General features: G+C 45.8%; 1 protein-coding gene across 1 annotated transcript in view; it reads right to left on the bottom strand.

The window, feature by feature from the left end:
• Positions 1–19,267, bottom strand: part of LOC130742374 (metal transporter Nramp7.2-like) — a 35,523-nt gene that overhangs the window by 10,223 nt on the left and 6,033 nt on the right. The window contains 1 exon segment of the mRNA XM_057594476.1: positions 10,453–10,548. Coding sequence (XP_057450459.1) covers positions 10,453–10,548 — 96 coding nt within the window.

Genomic DNA, 19,267 nt, shown 5'->3' with positions numbered 1-19,267 from the left:
AAACAACCAGGCCGAGTATGAGACCTGCATTGCGGGACTGGTCACAACCAAAGACTTAGGAGCAAAGGAGATCCTGGTCTGCTGCGACTCGCTACCGGTCGTCTCGCAAGCAAATGGAGAAGCCCAAGCTAAGGACCCCATCTTGGAACAATACTTGGCTCATTTGAAGCAACTGGCTTCAACATTCATCAAAGTGGAATTCCGCCACGTCCCTCGAGCCCAGAATGATCGTGCTGACACTCTGGCCAAATTGGCCAGCACCGGGAAACCTGGCCTGAATGGAACGGTCATTCAAGGGACCCTAGCCCTCCCTTATATCGCTGACCCCAACCGTCCGTTGGGACGAGCGATGATGTCAGTCAGCATGGAGGAAGACTGGAGGACCCCAATCTTCAAGTACCTCAGATCTGGATGGTTACCAGACGACAAGGCCGAAGCCAAAAAGTTGGTAAGGTGCGCCTCCTGGTACACCATAGTTAACGACGACCTCTTCAAGCGGGGATTCTCCACCCCCCTTCTCAAGTGCTTGCCCAAGGACAGAGCGGCTTATGTCTTAGCAGAAATCCACGAAGGCAGCTGCGGCCACCATCCGGGTGGACGCTCACTTGCCCGAAAAGTACTCCGAGCAGGTTACTACTGGCCCACCCTGGAGAAAGATGTCGCGGATCATGTTAGGCAGTGTGACCCGTGCCAGAGGCACGCTGACCTGCACAACGCCCCCCCCCCCCCCCCGGCGCATCTTTCGTCTCTGGTCAGTCCTTGGCCTTTCCACCAGTGGGGCATGGATCTATTGGGCCCGTTCGACACAGCCCCCGGTCAGCTCAAATACTTGATTGTAGCGGTGGATTGAGGCCGAACCGCTGGAAACGATCACCTCAGCCCGAGTACAACGTTTCTTCTACAAGAACGTCATCAGTAGGTTCGGAGTTCACGGGGTCCTGGTTACAGACAACGGGACCCAATTTACCTCTAAGGGGTTTAGGGACCTCTTGGACGGCCTGCGCATCAAGCAGCGGTTCACCTCCGTCGAGCACCCCCAAACAAATGGGCAGGCAGAGTCAGCCAATAGGGTCATCCTCCGGGGCCTCCAGAAAAGATTGGGGAAAGCCAAAGGCGACTGGGCCGAGCAACTCGACCACGTCCTGTAGGCATACCGCACGACTTTGCACTCGACTACGGGGGAGAGCCCATATCGCCTCACCTTTGGCACGGAAGCAGTGATCCCGGCCGAAATAGGGGAACCAAGCGCTCGAACGGCTGGATTCGACCAGCTCATAGAGGAGGATCTTGACCTCCTGGCTGAAAGAAGAGCGGTCGCCAACTGCAGAGAGCTGATCGCAAAGCAACATGCGGCTGTTCGCTACAACAAGAAAGTAGTTCTCCGCTCCTTTACCCCGGGGGACTTGGTTCTCCGGAATGCCAGCATCGGAGCACGCTCGACCGAGCTTTGAAAGCTATCTGCCAACTGGGAAGGCCCTTATAGGGTGACCGAAGCAACCGGCACGGGAGCGTACAAGCTGGAGACTCTAGCAGGAAAAGAGATCCCACGTACCTGGAATGCAACCAATCTGAGGAGATACTAAAGCTAGGGCACTACCGACCCAACACCCACTATCTGTCTTTACATTTTCCTTTAACTCAGTCTTTTTCAATCAAGGGTACACTCCCATCTTGTTCGAATTTGTACGCGGCTAGGACCGCGAACTCTAAAAGCGCAGAAATGTAGTAGTTTGTTATTTTGAGTTTGGGTTATTGAGACCGACAAGACATGCGATCGTATCGACAAGCGACTAAGGAATTAAAAGACCCTCCGGGCATTAAGACCCATAGGGCACCAAGACCCACCGGGCACGAAATAATTAAAGACCCTCCGGGCATTAAGACCCACAGGGCACCAACACCCGCCGGGCGCAAAATAATTTAAGACCCACAGGGCACCAAGACCCGCCGGGCGCAAAATAATTAAAGACCCATAGGGTACCAAGACCCGCCGCCCCCCCCCCCTCCGTTCGGACAAACAAAGTAAAGAAATAAGAACACAACACTAAATTCAAAATAGCAAGCAGACAATTTCTTACAACCACGGGACGAAAAATAAAAACAGCGAGTCTTTACAAACACGTAACGAAAAATAAAAAAAAACCCGCAAGTTTATACAAACACGGGACAATCACTAAACATGTTCAAACTACGATTAAAAGCAGCAACTTCAAGGAGCTGGCTCGTCCGGGAAGGTTGGAGTAAACTGCTTCTGGTCGTCCAGCGTACCGATCTTTCCCCCCAACACAACCTTCCTATAATGAAGAGGACCCACGTCCAGTCCCGGATGGACCACCTCAAGCTGGGCCAAAGCATTGTCAAAGGAAGCCTTGTGTATCTCCTTCAGATTCGACCTCATCTTCTTTCTCTCAGCCCCCAGATCGGCAACTTTCTTCTTGAGCTCAGCATTCCTTTTCTTCAGGGCCTCCATCTCCTTGAGTTATTCCTCTCGAGCAGCCTTCTCGTCTTTCAGTGCCTGCTCAGCTTTCTCTGCCCGGTTGCGCAGTCAGTCGTTGTCCTTCTCGCTCATCTCCAACTTCTCCGCAAACTGCCTGGCCTTGGCCGTCACGTCATGCACTTCCCCTTGCAGTTTCACCTTGGCAGCAGTCAGCTCTTGGACCTCCTTCTGGGACTCGGCCAACTCCTTCTCCGCCTTAGCAAACTTGCGCTCGGCTTCGCTCGCCTGCTCCTTGACTTCTTCCACGTCGAGCACTGCCCCCTGCTGCACATGACGAATGACGGAGGCAGTCTGATGCACTGCTTTCAGAGCATAGTTCAAGAGGTTGAAGGGTTCCTTCTGGCCCAAGAACGACTGGTTGAGCTCATTGTACACCAAAGCATCGACCTGGTCGTTATGCTCCTCCGTGTCCACCGCCTCGCGACTCCACATGGAAATTGACCTCGGCATACGCACTTGGGCGATCGGGGTCACTCGTTCAGGAGAACGACTCTCTCCACCCGAGGAGCGACGCTTTCTCTTAACCTGGCACTCTGAGCGACCCTTATCCCCCTCAAGGGAACCCTCCGGCTGACGTTCCGGACTCACCCGACCACCCTGGGGCCCCGACCCTAGATCAGTTGTTTCTTCTTCATGGGTCGGGGCACCCTGACCGCCCCCAACGGAGTTGGTCCCGGTTACCGGCTGCCCCTGGTCGCCAAGTCCATCTCCCTCGTCTCGAGGGACCTCGCCCTGTTCCCCCTCACTGTCGGTCTCGACCTCGTCAACGGGTACTTGTAGTGCGGCGACCAAAGCAGCGTTAATCTCCATCTTAGCACCTGCATAGGAGTGACAAGAAGAAAGTTAGTCAAGCAAAGGGACACGTATTACTTTAGACATAATGATAATGACACCTTACCTCTCGCGCACAACAGGCACGCGTTCTTCCGAACGCTAAAAGTGCAAAGCTCGTAGCAACGCAGCGGCCGAATACAAAACTCCTTGGGTGGGTTACCCCTCACTTCCTTCCGTATCGCGGCCACCAGGAGGTTCTTGAATGCCAAGTCTACCTCCGACAAGGCCCCGGCTGCAAAACCAAAAGCACTCAGTTTCACGTCATAGTGCTTGGCATTCCAAGTCAACGAGAACCGAGGACGGCTAGCCCCACTCGGCGCCTTCTCAAACCACCAGTAAGGAGGCGGAGTAGTAGGCGCCACCCGAAAGAATTGATCTTTGAAATCCCGGTAGGACTCAGCGAACGGGTGGAAAATCTGGAGATCCTTCCCCGACCTCAGAGTCATAATTCCATACCCACCGTGCCCTTGAGTATGGGCCACCTCGAACAGATGGAAAAATAGGGGGATCGACGGGTTCCGACCGAACAGGACGCAGGCCACCTCGTAAGCACGCACGAAGCCCCGAGCGCCAGGGTGAAGCTGCGACGGCGCGACCGCCATATGACGAAGAACATCGCACTGGAAATCCGTGAACGACATCCTCACCTTCACTTTCTACACGGTGTAAATATGCATGTACACCCCGAACGGCGATGTATGGGGCAACCGCTCCAACTTGCCCGGCGAGTACGCCATGTGTCCGGGGCCGACCTGAGTCTGCGACATGAAGCGCTGACTCCAAAAGTAACCCTCGTCCTCGTTGGCGTACTCCGACTGGAGACCAAGGATGGTGCGGCACCATTTGTCATACGCGGCGTCATCCCCCTCCAGATGAGGGAATTTATCCCGATCGATCCTCTTACTCTTGGGCACCTCTGCCCGGGTGTAAGACCTGGATTTGCTGAACAAGTTAATTTCCGACTCACGCGTAGAATCAGTGTAAGCGTGACATGAGTTTGATATTTGAGAAAGATTAATGAAGAAGAAAGTTCAGGAATTGCTTGAGGAATGTTGCGGAGTCACTGTAGGAATTAGTGCGAGTTGTCTGCACACCTGATTTATGGCGAGCGTGTCCAGAATAGGCTAATTTCGCTTTAGAGCAACGTTTTGAGTGAGATTTCGAATCCTTGGAAAATTTAAAGATTCTCTTTATTTTTCCTTCGACCAGCGTTTCATTTCGGAACCCTGGACTGTACGCATGATAGTATTCACTTTTCGAAAGTCCGATGACGCTAATTTCTTTGCTTCGAAACCCTAGATTCGTGCGATGGATGAAGACTTTTTCTATTCGGGACTTCTAACGAAGTTTCCGTCCGTGTTGCCAGATTTGTTTCGACGTTTCCAATCTTTCTTCAGAAGGAAGTTTTTTCGTTTGAGCATCACAGCAAAAAGTAGTTTTTCGGGACAGATTAACTTACACCGCTTTTGGGATTTTAGATATCGTTTTTCCTAAATGTCAGAGATTTGTTTTGAGTTCTGGAAATCTGTCGCTAGAATCGGATCCACCCACCATCTGTCGGTGAATGTGCTGCAAAAATCGGAATCGCGAAATTTTTATTTTCCCGCGATTTCACCTGCCTATAAATAGTCGAAAAAACAAAAATATCTTCATTTTCACCAAAGAGGGCCGTGAGTTAGGGAGAAGAGAGGGAGAGGAGATTTTCGCCGAAACTCGACCGATCTACGCGCAGTTCGTCTCTACTTCAAGGTATCGAGGTAACTAGCTTGATTCTTACCTCTGATTACTGTTTCTACTACGTTTCTGTAGTCGTTTCTGTGCTCACAGTTTTGAGCTTTTTGTAAAACTGTCTGTTTTCTCTGATTTCTTGCTTGGGTTATCTTCCTTACGTGCCCAAGAGTCTAAAACCTTTGTCAGTAATCGCCGATTGTGATCGAGCTGTCCAGGATCTGAAAAACTGTTTCAAAACCCTTTTGTCGCACATTTCGAAACTTTATTGTCGAAAAGTCGTAATCTGACTTCGTGCCTTTAGGACTTGTTGTCACGGATGTCGTTAGGATCAATGCTGTCAAATTTGTTTTCCGAACTGATAACTTTGAGGTTTTGAGCTTTTATTTTGGACCAAAACGCCCCTGAACGGCCGTATTTTGATCCGATTGTCCGAAAATTGCTCCGACAGTCTCTTTGCCTTAGTTTTACCCTAAAACTACCTTGTAAACAGATTTGATCGAAGAAAAAGAGTCGGAGCTCTTTTTCCTTAATGGTCGAGAGCTATTCCTTTAGGGGGGGAGTTTTCGTTTTCGAAAACTTGTCTTTTCGTACCCGATTGTCGTATTCTGAAGCTTTAATGCTTTGTCTATCGTTTATGTGTTGTATTGCGATCGAACTAATCGATTTTGTTTGGATTCTGCTTTGTTTTCTCCGAGGTTCAGTTGAAGGAACTTTAGGAGCTTCAAAGCATTTGAGTGAAGGAACCTTTGATTGCGAGGCTGGAGCAGCTCGAGGTTAGGGAAACTTACTGTATTAGCTATGATTTCATGATAAGCGTCGATAACTTCGACTTATGCTTTATCTGATGTTGTTTATGATGATGAGTTGATGTTATGATGTTTTTCCATAACTTGTGGTGTTGTGCTTTGGTTGGATTGTTCGTTCTGACGCAATTTCGGAGTGGAGATTCATTGATCTGGTGATCTTTGATATTTCGGGTTGGATGAACAACCCTAGGCAAGTCCAAATGTGGGGTTTGAGACTTAGCCATATGTTGGAATTCTTAGACTTTCCCCGGGAAATGTATTTTGGGTGGGGGATCTTTGAAAACTTAGAACGATAGAGCTTTGAAAACTAAAGACTTGGGAAACCTAGACTTTGAGAAATAAACTCATAACCTGACTAATGTGAATTGAAATTATTTTTGTTAACGAATAATCATAGGAGAAACTAAAGGGGAAAATATTTGCGAAAGACGGGGAAAAGTCGACTTTGTTGTGGGTTTGGAGAGTTTTGGAATTGGGAAAGCCACTAAGGTGAGCTATGGTGATGATTGAAGGTCACCGAGTACTCTAGTACTCTTGGGAGTGTTGTTGGGCTGTGTTGTATTGACCGACACTAGACCCTTGTGTATTCTGTTGTTGGAGTTGTGTTGTATTGACCGACACTTACTCCGAGTTGTGTTGTATTGACCGACACTAACTCATGGGTTTGTTTTGAGTTTGGGTTGTGAGCTAAACACTTATGTGGTGAGGACGATTCGATGTTTGGCTAACCATATTGCATCAATCAGGTGAATAACGGGAATGGTTCACCTGTGCATCTCATGGTGAATAACGGGAACGGTTCACCAATGCATATATGATGAATAACGGGAATGGTTCATCATACGGTGAATAACGGGAATGGTTCACCAAGGATGAATAACGGGAATGGTTCATCCAGGATGAATAACGGGAATGGTTCATCCATAGTGAAGAACGGGAATGCTTCACTTGTGGCGAACGGGAACGCGTCACAAATCCGGATCATATTGTGCATTTCACGCATACATTCATTCTGACTGGAATTGTGTGTTGTTTGATTTATTGAAGCATTGTTAGAGCCATAACATGCTAGGATTGTTTATATATATATATATATATATATATATATATATATATATATCAACATATATCTATACCCCATATCACATGTTGAGTGTATATCTACTTATTTTTGTGAGTTGACCCTAGCGCCTTGGCTTTGTTTGTATGTTTGTGTTTGGGCGGTCGGCCTGCTGCCAGATGTCGATGGCCGACTGGTTTTCGATGGTCTCTCCCTCGGGGGGGATCAGGTATGAGCTTGTGGATCGTGCTGCCCCACCGCTTGGGTGATCTATCTTGTGGGTCGTCGAGCGACGTACCGGGGAAGGGTCATGGAGGACCGGACTGACGAGCGTGGACGTCTGACGAAAGGAGTTCTACGACGCATGGAGCTGAGCCTCAACTTGCCGTCTTCAGTTCGCTGTGGACTCGGTTATGTGAGCAGTTATGGGAGGGTAGGTTTAGGCAGGCGTCATATTTGGTGTAGAGCTCTGATTCGTTTTACTTTTGGGACAGGGTAGGTTCCCGACACATGGCTTTTCGTGTGGTTCTCTTATTGAGGGATCACAGTGAGTTAGTCGGACTGTAGGGGTTTTGCTTAGGCCGTTTTGAGGCCGACTTTCTCCTAGTGGGTTGTAATTATAAACTTTCTCACTCAAACTTCTGGGTCTGTATATATTTGCCTACGGGCACACTTCTTTGGAGTTACTGCGAGTGCGCGTGACATGAGAGTGCAGCTGAGGCTGTACATGTGTATATATTTGTATATCGGTTAGTTTAGTTGTTGGGGTTATGTCTTTATTTCCTTATCGCTTTATTTAAAAAGGAATCAATCGAAAAAAATTACCTGTTTTCCGCGTAAAGTTTATTTTTGGTTACTAAAGTGACACCTGGAAATCGGGGTGTTACACCAGGGCCTAGAGGCTGAAGCCCCCCTCGGGGCCTCATCCGCAGCCTTACCCTTCTTCCCTTTAGTAGGCCTCACCATGACGACACCTGCACAAGGGAGAACACCGTATCAACACCTAACTTGTTTGAATCGGCTCAAAGAAGGACTCATCCGGAGTCCTTCTTTGCCCTAGGCAGGGTAGCACAATCGTGCGGCGGCGATGACCCTCTGAAAAGATTCTTCCCCACCGCAAAGGAGGGCCACAAAGGGAGGAGAAACTCTCCCAGGACTACCTGGGCAAGCCACCTGTTATACGTAAAAAAAAAAATGAGAAACTTAAAAGGAAAGACAAGAGAGACGAGGACTTACAAGGAAAAGCAGAAGGAGCTTACGGACGACCACCGCACGAAAAGGATGACCATGTTGGGTCCAGGTGGGCCAGCATCCTGCCTGCAGGTAGCATTCGAAACGGGGCGCTGTCTGCTACGCTATAAGAAATAACGTTGCGCCCTCACTAACACCAATTGGTTTTGGCGTAGTGGTAAGCGCGTGATCCTACAAGTGGTATCAGAGCCAGGTCCCGTGTTCGAATCCCACGGAAGGCATGCTGTGCAGCTAGTTTGGCTGGCAGGTGCTGGGGGGGCATTGTTGGGTCCAGGTGGGCCAGCATCCTGCCTGCAGGTAGCATTCGAAACGGGGCGCTGTCTGCTACGCTATAAGAAATAACGTTGCGCCCTCACAAACACCAATTGGTTTTGGCGTAGTGGTAAGCGCGTGATCCTACAGACCACCGTGAAACGCCGGCAACTGACGGAAGAAATGGGGAGAGTTCTCTGAGGATTCAAGGTTGCGAAAAGTGCAAATGAATCCTCCTCTTCCTCTTTTATAGAAAACTAGGGGGGAAGACGCGACGTTCCATCAACCCTGGTTTCCCTAATCATGACGCTTGGGGAAACCCAAGAGAGCCGTCGAATCAACCTCTGCCACGTCAGAATAGAAGCACCGACGACGAAGCGACGCACGCTTCCAAAAGCACGTGGGTGAGAGGTCACGAAACGACGCGACCCGCCCGGAAGCGACACGTACCCCCTCAAGAACCAGGTGCATTAAATGCACTGGGCCCCAGAGTCTCACACTGTTCCTTATCCCCGCGTCTTTGCAGCTTTTCGAATTCGAACGGCAGAACGGTGACCCACCGGAGTGACCTACTCGGTGATGAACCCGGTCGCCCGAACACCATGCGTGCCACGGTCGGGATCGTCTCTCGTCGGTCGTAACCGTAAATACAACCTCGGGAAGATAGGCCTTGACCAACGGCCACCTCATTTAATGCCCTCTTCGATTCCCTGAAGAAACTCCTGGGAAAAGACTAATGGGCGTTATCTCCCAGGAACGTTTTGGGTATAAATAACAGCAGCTCCCTCTTGCATACCACACACTACCCTCAAACGAAAATGACCCCCACAGAAGCTTACCTAAAGGCACTCAGGGCTGAGGTTCTGGACTGCAACCTGTACTACTCTTTCCAGACGCAGGCCACCACCTCCGATAGGATTAGATCCCTAATCAGCAAGCTTTTGGCTGAGGGGCCCGATCCCCAACTGAAGGCGGGGCTGCTGACCTTCTTGGAACTGGCGGAAGAGATGTGGGAGCTACACCGGCGCCGCTCGGAGATTAACATGCTAATTTGGGGACTTGAGGTGTCCGCCGCGGAGCGTGAAGGGGAAGAGCAGGGAGCGGCTGGGGAGATCAAAGCCGAGCTGGCCCCCCTCCTAGCTGCGAGGAGGAATCTCGACAGAGACCTAAGAGCCACTCACCTCCGCTACAACGCCATGCGAGTAACCCCCCCCCCCCCCTCTAAGAGCACTAAATGTATCGGCCTAACGGCCTCCCCACACTTAATGAATAACGAATAAAGGCTTAAATCTTTGATCCTTAGATCCCGAGAACCTCCGTAACGCCCCGAGCACAGGACATATTAACCCTCGTCCCGCTAGAGCAGCGGACCAGGGCTAGGGGACTACTGTTCCGGGAACCCTGGCCAAAGATGGACAGGGCACCCTGGACAACCACGGACCCCACAGAACGTCCCTGTTGGGGGACGATCTAGGGAACCTGGGAGCGTCCGGCTTATGGGACCTACCACCTAAGGTAAGGACAAGACCTAGAGTCCACCTAATAGGGGTTGACCTAGGCCAACCACCCTAGGGAGTAGGTTGGCTGGTGCAGATCCGTAGAAACCCCAAGCCGTTGGATCACTGTTCCACTGCAGCTACCGCAGGTAATCCAACGGCGGGCTTTACCCTGCGTACGAGCCATGCATGACGTTGCATGGCTCCAACCCTAATTTCACCTCCACTATATAAGAGGAGCACTTCTTCCATTGAAATGTAACGTATTCTCACTACTCTCACCATACTCACTACTTCTCTTACTGACTTCAGCATCGAAGAGTCTTGCAGGAGCCCCTCCCGGGACCTTACCAACTCAGGAGTCCTTCCACGCGTCCAGATCCCCTCTCTCCTACCCCTCGTCAGCGGGTAGCTTGATCACTCCCTAATCAAGTTGTAATGACTAGATGGATATGAGTGGGATAAAAATCTATCATTGTTAGTTATAGTAAAAATCTAGATTAAGAAATTAAGAGGACAACATACAATCAAAGAGTTCTTGTGAGGTCCCATCTTGATACTGCTACTGCTAAACTTAAGCAGTGGAATTAAAGAGAATGGAAGCTCAAAAGAAAGTATCATCTGCAAAACAATTTTTATTAGTATGCATGGTTCAATGTGTACAGACACTCACATGGACTAAATGTAAGATCAAGGTTTGATCAGTGGTTGCATCTCTATGTTTTGATGATTACAATTAAGGTTTGTGATGATGAACAATTGTGGTACCCTAACGTTTGTCTTTTTAAGTTGTGACAAACAGGTTCTGAATCTGACCCAAGCCTATTCGTTCAGAAGAAGAAGAACCAAGGGCTACTAAAAAGAGAGCTCATTAACCTACCATGTTCGTTCTGAACAGTGGCAAATACCTCAGAAGCTCTGAAGATGGAAGCTCTCAAGAAGATCTAAAGAACTCAAGTCAGAAGTTCTGAAGACCAGATGTTCCAGTGGAACGGTCCAGAAGCAGAAGACTCAAGTTCTGAAGATTTACAAGAAGTTGGTTCTGAAGGCCCAAGCTATTCTAGCTCTGACGATCAGAAGTTCTGAGGAACTCGTTCAGTAGCAGAAGTTGCAAGGTCAGAAGAATCCAAGCTTCTATCTGACGATGATCAGAAGCTTCATCAACGTTCATCTGAAGCTCCTTCATCTCAAGTCAACTGGTGAAAGGACAGGTCGCTATCACAGTACAACGTCGTACAAGTCTCAGTCTGTCCGCCACCTACCTTGTACAGCCTAGCAGTCTGATATTACAGAATTGCCACTCCAACGGATAAAACCCTAGCAACGGCTACATCACAAGCCTTGGAGTATATAAAGGCTGAAGGAAGAAGAAAGAGAAAAAAAAGAAACCGTGCTGAAAATATTCAACATATACGAACCATTCTCTTAGCATTATTTCTTCACTGTTCTTAAACATCTGAGTTTACTATTCGCTTGTTAGAAGCACTCATTGTAAACCCGAAACCTTTTACATCATATTGTAAAGTTCATCAAGAGACCAAGGTTGGTCGGATCTTGAGAGGACTGAATCAAGGCTGATTCAGTATTTAGCTAGTCTTAAGAGGATCGGTAGATCAGCTTCTTAAGAGGATACTAGTGAGAAAATCAGTGTACTGTTAGTCACTTAGCAGGTTGCAAAGTGCAGTTGTAACACTCATTGATTTTAGTGGATTGCCTTCATCAGAAGAAGGAAGAAATCACCTTCACAGGTGGACTGGATTAGCTTGAGCTTTTATCTCAAGTGAACCAGGATAAAATACTCGTGTGCTTTACTTCCTATCATTCAGCACTTAGTTTTTATCTTTGAGTTTTGAAAAAGGCCAAAAGTTAACCCGAGATACAAAAACTCTATTCAAACCCCCCCTTTCTAGTGTTTTTCGCACCTTCAATTGGCATCAGAGCTCCGGTTCTGATTTTAACACCTAACAGTGTTCAGTGATCCAGAACCTTGTGTGAAAAACAAACAATGGCCCAAGCCAATACTTCCGCTGACAACAACAACAACAACAATCAACTCAGAGCACCAATCTTTGATGGTGAAAAGTTTGAGTACTGGATAGATAGAATAGAATGTTATTTCCTTGGTACTGACCCAGATCTCTGGGATATGGTCATTGAAGGCTATACTGATCCAGTAGATGCTTCAGGTGTGAAGATCCCTCATTCTGAAATGACTGACGCTCAGAAGAAGCGTTTCAAGGATCATCACAAGGCGAAGTCCATGCTATTCAGCTCAATATCATATATTGAGTATGAGAAGATCTCTGACAAAGAAACTGCTAAATCCATCTTTGACTCCTTGGTCATGACGCATGAAGGAAATGAAGAGGTCAAGGAAACCAAGGCTCTTGCTCTCATACAACAATATGAGCAGTTTAAGATGGAATCTGGTGAAACCGTTGAGGAGATGTACTCAAGATTTCAAACTCTGATTGCTGGAATCAGAGTGCTAAACAAGGGCTACTCTACTGGTGATCATGTCAAGAAGATTATCAGAAGTTTGCCTAAGGAGTGGAGAGCTTTTGTCACTGCACTGAAACTCTCCAGAAATTTGAACTCTCTGAAGTTAGAAGAGCTCGTGAGTCATCTCAGAAGCCATGAGATTGAACTCAAAGGAGACAAGCCTCAGAAGAAAGACAAGTCCATTGCTCTTAAGTCAAAGTCTGACAAAGCAAAAGCCTATCAGGCAGAAGAGGAAAATTCATCTGAAGAGCTATCAGATGCGTCTGATGATGAAGAGCTGTCTCTTTTCACAAAGAGGTTAAGCAAACTCTGGAAGAACATAAATATCAAGGGCAAAGGACCAAAGAAAAGTTCAGGAAGATATGAATCTTCATCTGGTCAGAAGAAGTCATCTGGAAAGGAAGTCACTTGCTTCGAGTGCAAGGAATCTGGGCACTACAAGAGTGACTGTCCCAAGCTCAAGAAGGATAAGAGACCAAGAAAAGTCTTCAAGAAGAAAGCTCTCATAACCTTTGATGCAACTGATTCTGATGAAGCTGAGTCAGAAGAAGATGAAGCTGTGGAGGCTCTAATGGCTACCACTAGCAAAGGTGCTGGAGCTTCAGAAGATGATTCAGACTCTGAGGATGATGATGAGGTATTCTCTAACTTTTCTCTATCTGAGCTAAGAACTGCCTTATCTGAAATAATGAAGAAACATGATATTCTGCTAAATAAGCATAAAGAACTCAAAAAGAAATATGCTGCTAAAACCAGTTCTATAGAAGTTCATGAGAAGTCAGTCTCTGAACTCATGGATGAAAACTATATTCTTGTTAATGACAATGTTGTTCTTCGTGCTAAAAATGATGTGCTAGAAGATCAACTTGCATCATCTGATGTTAAGTATGAGACAAAATATGAGAAAGCGTTTCAAAAGTTCCTTGCAAAGGGCATAGACAGAAGCCTTATGGCTTCAATGATCTATGGCATGAGCAGAAATGGGAACAATGGCCTTGGCTACTTTCAATCCATGGAAGATAAGTCATCTGAGCCCAAACGCGAACCATTGCATAAGCATTTCGTTCCCGCTGGCACGGTCATTCCAGAGAAGGTTAATCCAAAGATGGTGAAACCAAAGGGAAAGTTCAAACTTGACATGTCTAGATACTATACTCAGGTTCCTATGCATTATCCTCCTATTGCACCCAAAGTTCCAAGAACTTCTGGGAAAACTAACAAGAAAGGACCCAAGATATGGGTACCTAAAACAAAAATTATTCCTGTTGCAGACATCTTATGCAGCTCAGTTAAGACACCTGTCATGGTACCTGGACAGTGGATGCTCGCGACACATGACGGGCACAATGTCTATATTCCAAGAACTGACACCGCTTAAGTCAGGAGGAGACGTTGGCTTTGGAGGAAACCAGAAGGGAAAAATTATTGGAAAATGTTCCATAGGAGATGGAAAAACTCCAGTTATCAATGATGTACTTCTGGTGGAAGGATTATTTCACAACTTGCTCTCCATAAGCCAAATTGCTGACAAAGGTTACGATGTGATCTTCAATCAAACTGGATGCAAAGCTGTTAGTCAAACAGATGGATCTGTTTTGTTCTCTGGGAAGAGGAAAAATGATATTTACAAAATCAGATCCTCTGAACTGCTATCTCAGAAGGTCAAGTGTCTCATGTCAGTTAATGAAGAGCAATGGATCTGGCACAGACGTCTAGGACATGCAAGTCTCAGAAAAATCTCTCAACTTAGCAAGTTAAATCTCGTCAGAGGATTGTCTCATCTGAAGTACTCATCAGAGGCTCTGTGTGAAGCTTGTCAGAAGGGAAAATTCACCAAGAAGCCTTTTAAAGCAAAGAATGTAGTATCTACAACAAGGCCCCTTGAGCTACTTCACATTGATCTCTTTGGACCAGTGAAAACTGAATCCATTGGAGGAAAGAAGTATGGGTTAGTCATTGTAGATGATTATAGCAGGTGGACATGGGTAAAGTTCCTAAGGCACAAAGATGAAACACATACTGTGTTTACCAACTTCATTACCCAAGTTCAGAAGGAGTTTCAATCTTCCGTGATCACTGTCAGAAGTGACCATGGTGGAGAATTTGAGAACAAAGCTTTTGAAGATTTATTCAATTCTCAAGGAATCTCTCACAACTTCTCTTGTCCTCGCACTCCTCAACAAAATGGAGTAGTTGAAAGAAAGAATAGAACTCTTCAGGAGATGGCTCGCACCATGATGCAAGAATCAAGTATGGCCAAGCACTTCTGGGCAGAAGCAATCAACACTGCATGCTACATCCAGAACAGAATATCCATTAGACCAATTCTGGAGAAAACTCCTTATGAACTATGCAAAGGAAGGCAACCGGATATTTCTTCCTTCCATCCTTTTGGAACCTGCTGCTACATGCTCAACACCAAGGAGCATTTGGGTAAATTCGATTCTAAAGCTTTAAAATGTTATTTTCTTGGTTATTCTGAAAGATCTAAAGGTTTTAGAATTTATAATATTATTCATCAAACTGTTGAGGAATCTATTCAAATTAGATTTGATGATAAGCTTGGCTCAGAAAAGTCAAAGCTGTTTGAAAGATTTGCAGAATTAAGCATTGATTGTTCATAAGCAAATCAACAAATGAAAAGCCCAGAGGATGTTGCTTCAGAGGCAGAAGCATCTGAAGATGTTCCAACAACTTCTGATCAACTTCAGAAGAAGAAAAGAATAGTTGCTTCTCATCCAGAAGAACTGATCATTGGCAACAAAGATGCTCCCGTCAGAACCAGGTCTATGCTCAAACCTTCAGAAGAGACTCTTCTGAGTCTGAAGGGATTTGTGTCTCTCATTGAGCCAAAATCAGTTGATGAAGCTCTTGAAGACAAAGGCTGGATTCAAGCAATGCAAGAAGAGCTAGATCAGTTCGCCAAGAACGATGTATGGACCTTAATGCCTAAACCTAAAGGTTTCCATGTCATAGGAACCAAGTGGGTGTTCAGAAACAAGCTAAATGAAAGAGGAGAAGTAACAAGAAACAAGGCAAGACTGGTGGCTCAAGGCTACAGTCAACAAGAGGGAATTGATTACACTGAGACCTTTGCTCCAGTAGCAAGGCTTGAAGCTATAAGGCTACTGATTTCCTTCTCAGTAAATCACAACATCATTCTTCACCATATGGACGTCAAGAGTGCCTTCCTCAATGGCTACATTTCAGAAGAAGTGTATGTCAAGCAACCTCCTGGATTTGAAGATGACAAACACCCAGAGCATGTCTACAAGCTTAAGAAGTCACTCTATGGATTGAAACAAGCTCTTCAGAAGAAGTGTATGTCAAGAAACCTCCTGGATTTGAAGATGACAAACACCCAGAGCATGTCTACAAGCTTAAGAAGTCACTCTATGGATTGAAACAAGCTCCCAGAGCGTGGTACGAAAGGCTCAGCTCCTTTCTTCTACAGAATGAGTTTGTAAGGGGTAAAGGTGACAATACTCTCTTCTGCAGAACCTATAAGAATGACATTCTTATAGTTCAGATTTATGTTGATGATATCATTTTTGGTTCTGCTAATCCCTCCTTGTGCAAGGAATTTTCTAAGTTAATGCAGGCTGAATTTGAAATGAGCATGATGGGAGAACTTAAATACTTCCTGGGAATTCAAATAGATCAAAGACCAGGAGTCACCTATATCCATCAGAAGAAATACACCCTGGAACTTCTGAAGAAGTTCAACATGAGTGACTGCAACATCTCAAAGACTCCAATGCATCCAACATGCATTCTTGAGAAAGAGGAAGTTTCCTCTAAGGTTTGTCAGAAGCTCTATCGTGGAATGATAGGCTCTCTTCTTTACTTAACTGCATCTAGACCTGATATATTGTTTAGTGTGCATCTCTGTGCTAGATTCCAATCAGATCCTAGAGAGACTCACTTAACTGCTGTTAAGAGGATCCTCAAATATCTGAAAGGAACCACTAACCTTGGCTTGATGTATAGAAAAACATCAGAGTATACACTTTCAGGTTTTTGTGATGCTGACTTTGCTGGAGATAGAGTGGAAAGGAAAAGCACTTCTGGAAGCTGCCATTTCCTTGGATCTAATCTTGTCACGTGGTCAAGCAAAAGACAGAACACAATTGCTCTATCAACTGCTGAAGCAGAATATGTCTCAGCTCCACATGTTGTACACAAACCATATGGATGAAGAATCATCTAGAAGATTATGGGTTGTCTCTGAAGAAGATTCCTATTTATTGCGACAACACAGCTGCTATCTCACTCAACAAGAACCCCATTCTACACTCAAGAGCAAAGCATATAGAGGTAAAATATCATTATATTCGTGATCATGTTCAGAAGGGCACTCTATCACTAGAGTATGTTGATACTGACCATCAGTGGGCAGATATTTTTACTAAGCCCTTAGCAGAAGATAGGTTTTTATTTATTCTTGAAAACCTGAACATGGATTTTTGTCCAGAGTAAGGTTTTCTTCAGAACTTCTGACCATGGTACCTCTGAAGTCATCAGATGTTACCTCTTTCTGAAGTTACTCGATCAGAAGCACTTAACCCACTGGTTAAACTTCTGTGGTAGACAACAATACACGTGTCACTTCATTTGTGACATAGTTCCTTGTGTCGCGTGGTATATCTGCTATAATGATGATGTCTACTCTCCTCTACTATGCTATTTTTAGACTATATACTTTATAACCGTTGATTTTGCCTTTAATTTCTTAGAAAAACTGTCAACGGTTACCATTAAACCCACTATATGCACTGTCACACACGATCTCCCACTCACTTACACTTGCGGTTTTGAAACTACCCGTGTGCATTGCATTCATTCATACTTCTCCCTCCAACATTTCCCCTTTCTCTCTGAACCCTAAAACCTCATCCTCTGAAAATCATGGGCAAATCGAGGAAACCTAAGGCGAATGTGTCTGCTTCTACCACACAAACTGCCAAAGATCAGGAGAAGCAAAGATTCGAGGAAGCTCAGAAGATTCTGAATGCACAAAATGTAGTCACCTGTGCAAAGAAAGTGGAAGAACTGAATGTGTGTTGCGAAGCGAGAGTTGATTTTGATAATCTTGCTCAACATGGGTTTGATATCAGGAACCAAGTCGAGTTGCAAGGATGGTCTGGGTATTTCAACAGGCTCGTTGGTCCAATCTATCACAAATTGGTTGTCGAGTTCTGGAAGAATGCAGTTTGCAATGACTACTACGTCGTCTCCCATGTACTGGGCAAGAAAATTGTGATCTCTGAAGAATCTATTGCAAAGCTGCTGGGTATGAAGTTCCAGGAGGGAAAAAGGATCAAGAATGTTGAAGCAAATGTTGCTGGAATGAGGACCGTTGTCAACAAGGCGCTCTATGATAACTGGTCTTACGAGAAAACCAAGTACAGCTTTAAGGACTTGAAGTCTGAGATGAAGATTTGGCAAAAGATCTTCATGCACTGCATTCACTCTAGAACTGGAGGAACTGATTACCTGAATGCAACTCAGAAGGTAATCATGTACTACATTTCAACTGGTGAGCTTATATGTCTGCCATTCCTTCTTTTCAATTATCTGAAGGAGTGTGTTGAGAAATCAAGGACCACAACTGGTTGTGAGAACAAGAGATTCATCTCCTACATTCCGTATGGAAGGCTACTGTCAGACATCTTCGTCCAAAACAAGCTTGTTAAGACTCTATCAGATCTTGAACTTCACGAAGATCTGGCCACGACAGTTGGTGATACCCTCAATGGCACAAAGTTGAAGAAAATGCAGATCATTGAGAAGATCAAAGTTACTCCCAAAGAAGACACTTCTGATGAAGTTCGTCGGAGGAATTACCCCATTGATGACTTCTCCATTTGGTCCAAGAAGGACAATCCAGCATGCATTCTGGAATATGTAAGGATGCTCAGAAGACAAGGAGATCCTATCACCCTTACAGAATTTGTTAACACTCTTCCTGAAAGTCCTCCTAATCTGGCTACCAGGAAATCCAGGAGAGCAACAAGCAGCAAGCCCTCAGATCCTAAGGGCAAAGGAATTCTGATAGAGGAACCTGCAAAGAAGAAGGCTGCTTCCAAGAATGTGATCATCAGGGAACCATCTTCTGAAAGGTCTCTGAAGAGAACCTCAACTCAACAACAACAAATGTCTGATTCTGAAAGCTCAGAAGACACATGGGAAGATTCCTTAAGTGAGGAGACTGAAGATGAAGACAGGCCTCTAGCTAAGAGACGCAAAATTATTCTTGAGGAAGAGGAAGATGAGCAGGATGACCATGAGATCATCCAGAATGTGATTCAGGGTATAAGAGACTCTTCAGATGCTGAAGAATCCACAGATTCTGATGAGGTCCACTTGGTAAGAAGAAGAAAGCTGCCTCTGAAAGGTCCCCTTCAACAGAAAAAGACAGTTGCAGAACAAGCATCTGAACCAACTTCAGAAGTACAGAGAGAAAGAAGATCTAAACGCACTTCTGATCCAGCAAGGGCTGCAAGTCTCACCAGAACCTCACCCATCAGAAGCCCCAGTAAGGTAATTACTGAAAGCATTAATTCCGATTCTGCTTTAGTAGTTATACCTGAACAACCCCTGCCTATATCTACTTCCATGCCTACCTTAACCCAAACAGCACCCACTCAACCTGAAACACAACCTCAAACACAAGCTGCACCTCAAGCTCCTACTTCATCCATCCAAACAGCTACCACAGCCATCCCTTCCCCTCCAATTTACACTTCAACCACATCCATTTCAACTGAACCAATACCTCCTTTCAATTCCTTCATTCAAGGCATTATTCAAAGTGAGGCAACTCTAAAAACCTTAG

The sequence above is a fragment of the Lotus japonicus genome, chromosome 1 (assembly GCF_012489685.1).
Source record: "Lotus japonicus ecotype B-129 chromosome 1, LjGifu_v1.2".
NCBI classification, from domain to species: domain Eukaryota; kingdom Viridiplantae; phylum Streptophyta; class Magnoliopsida; order Fabales; family Fabaceae; genus Lotus; species Lotus japonicus.
This window is presented reverse-complemented; position numbering and strand designations above follow the sequence as displayed.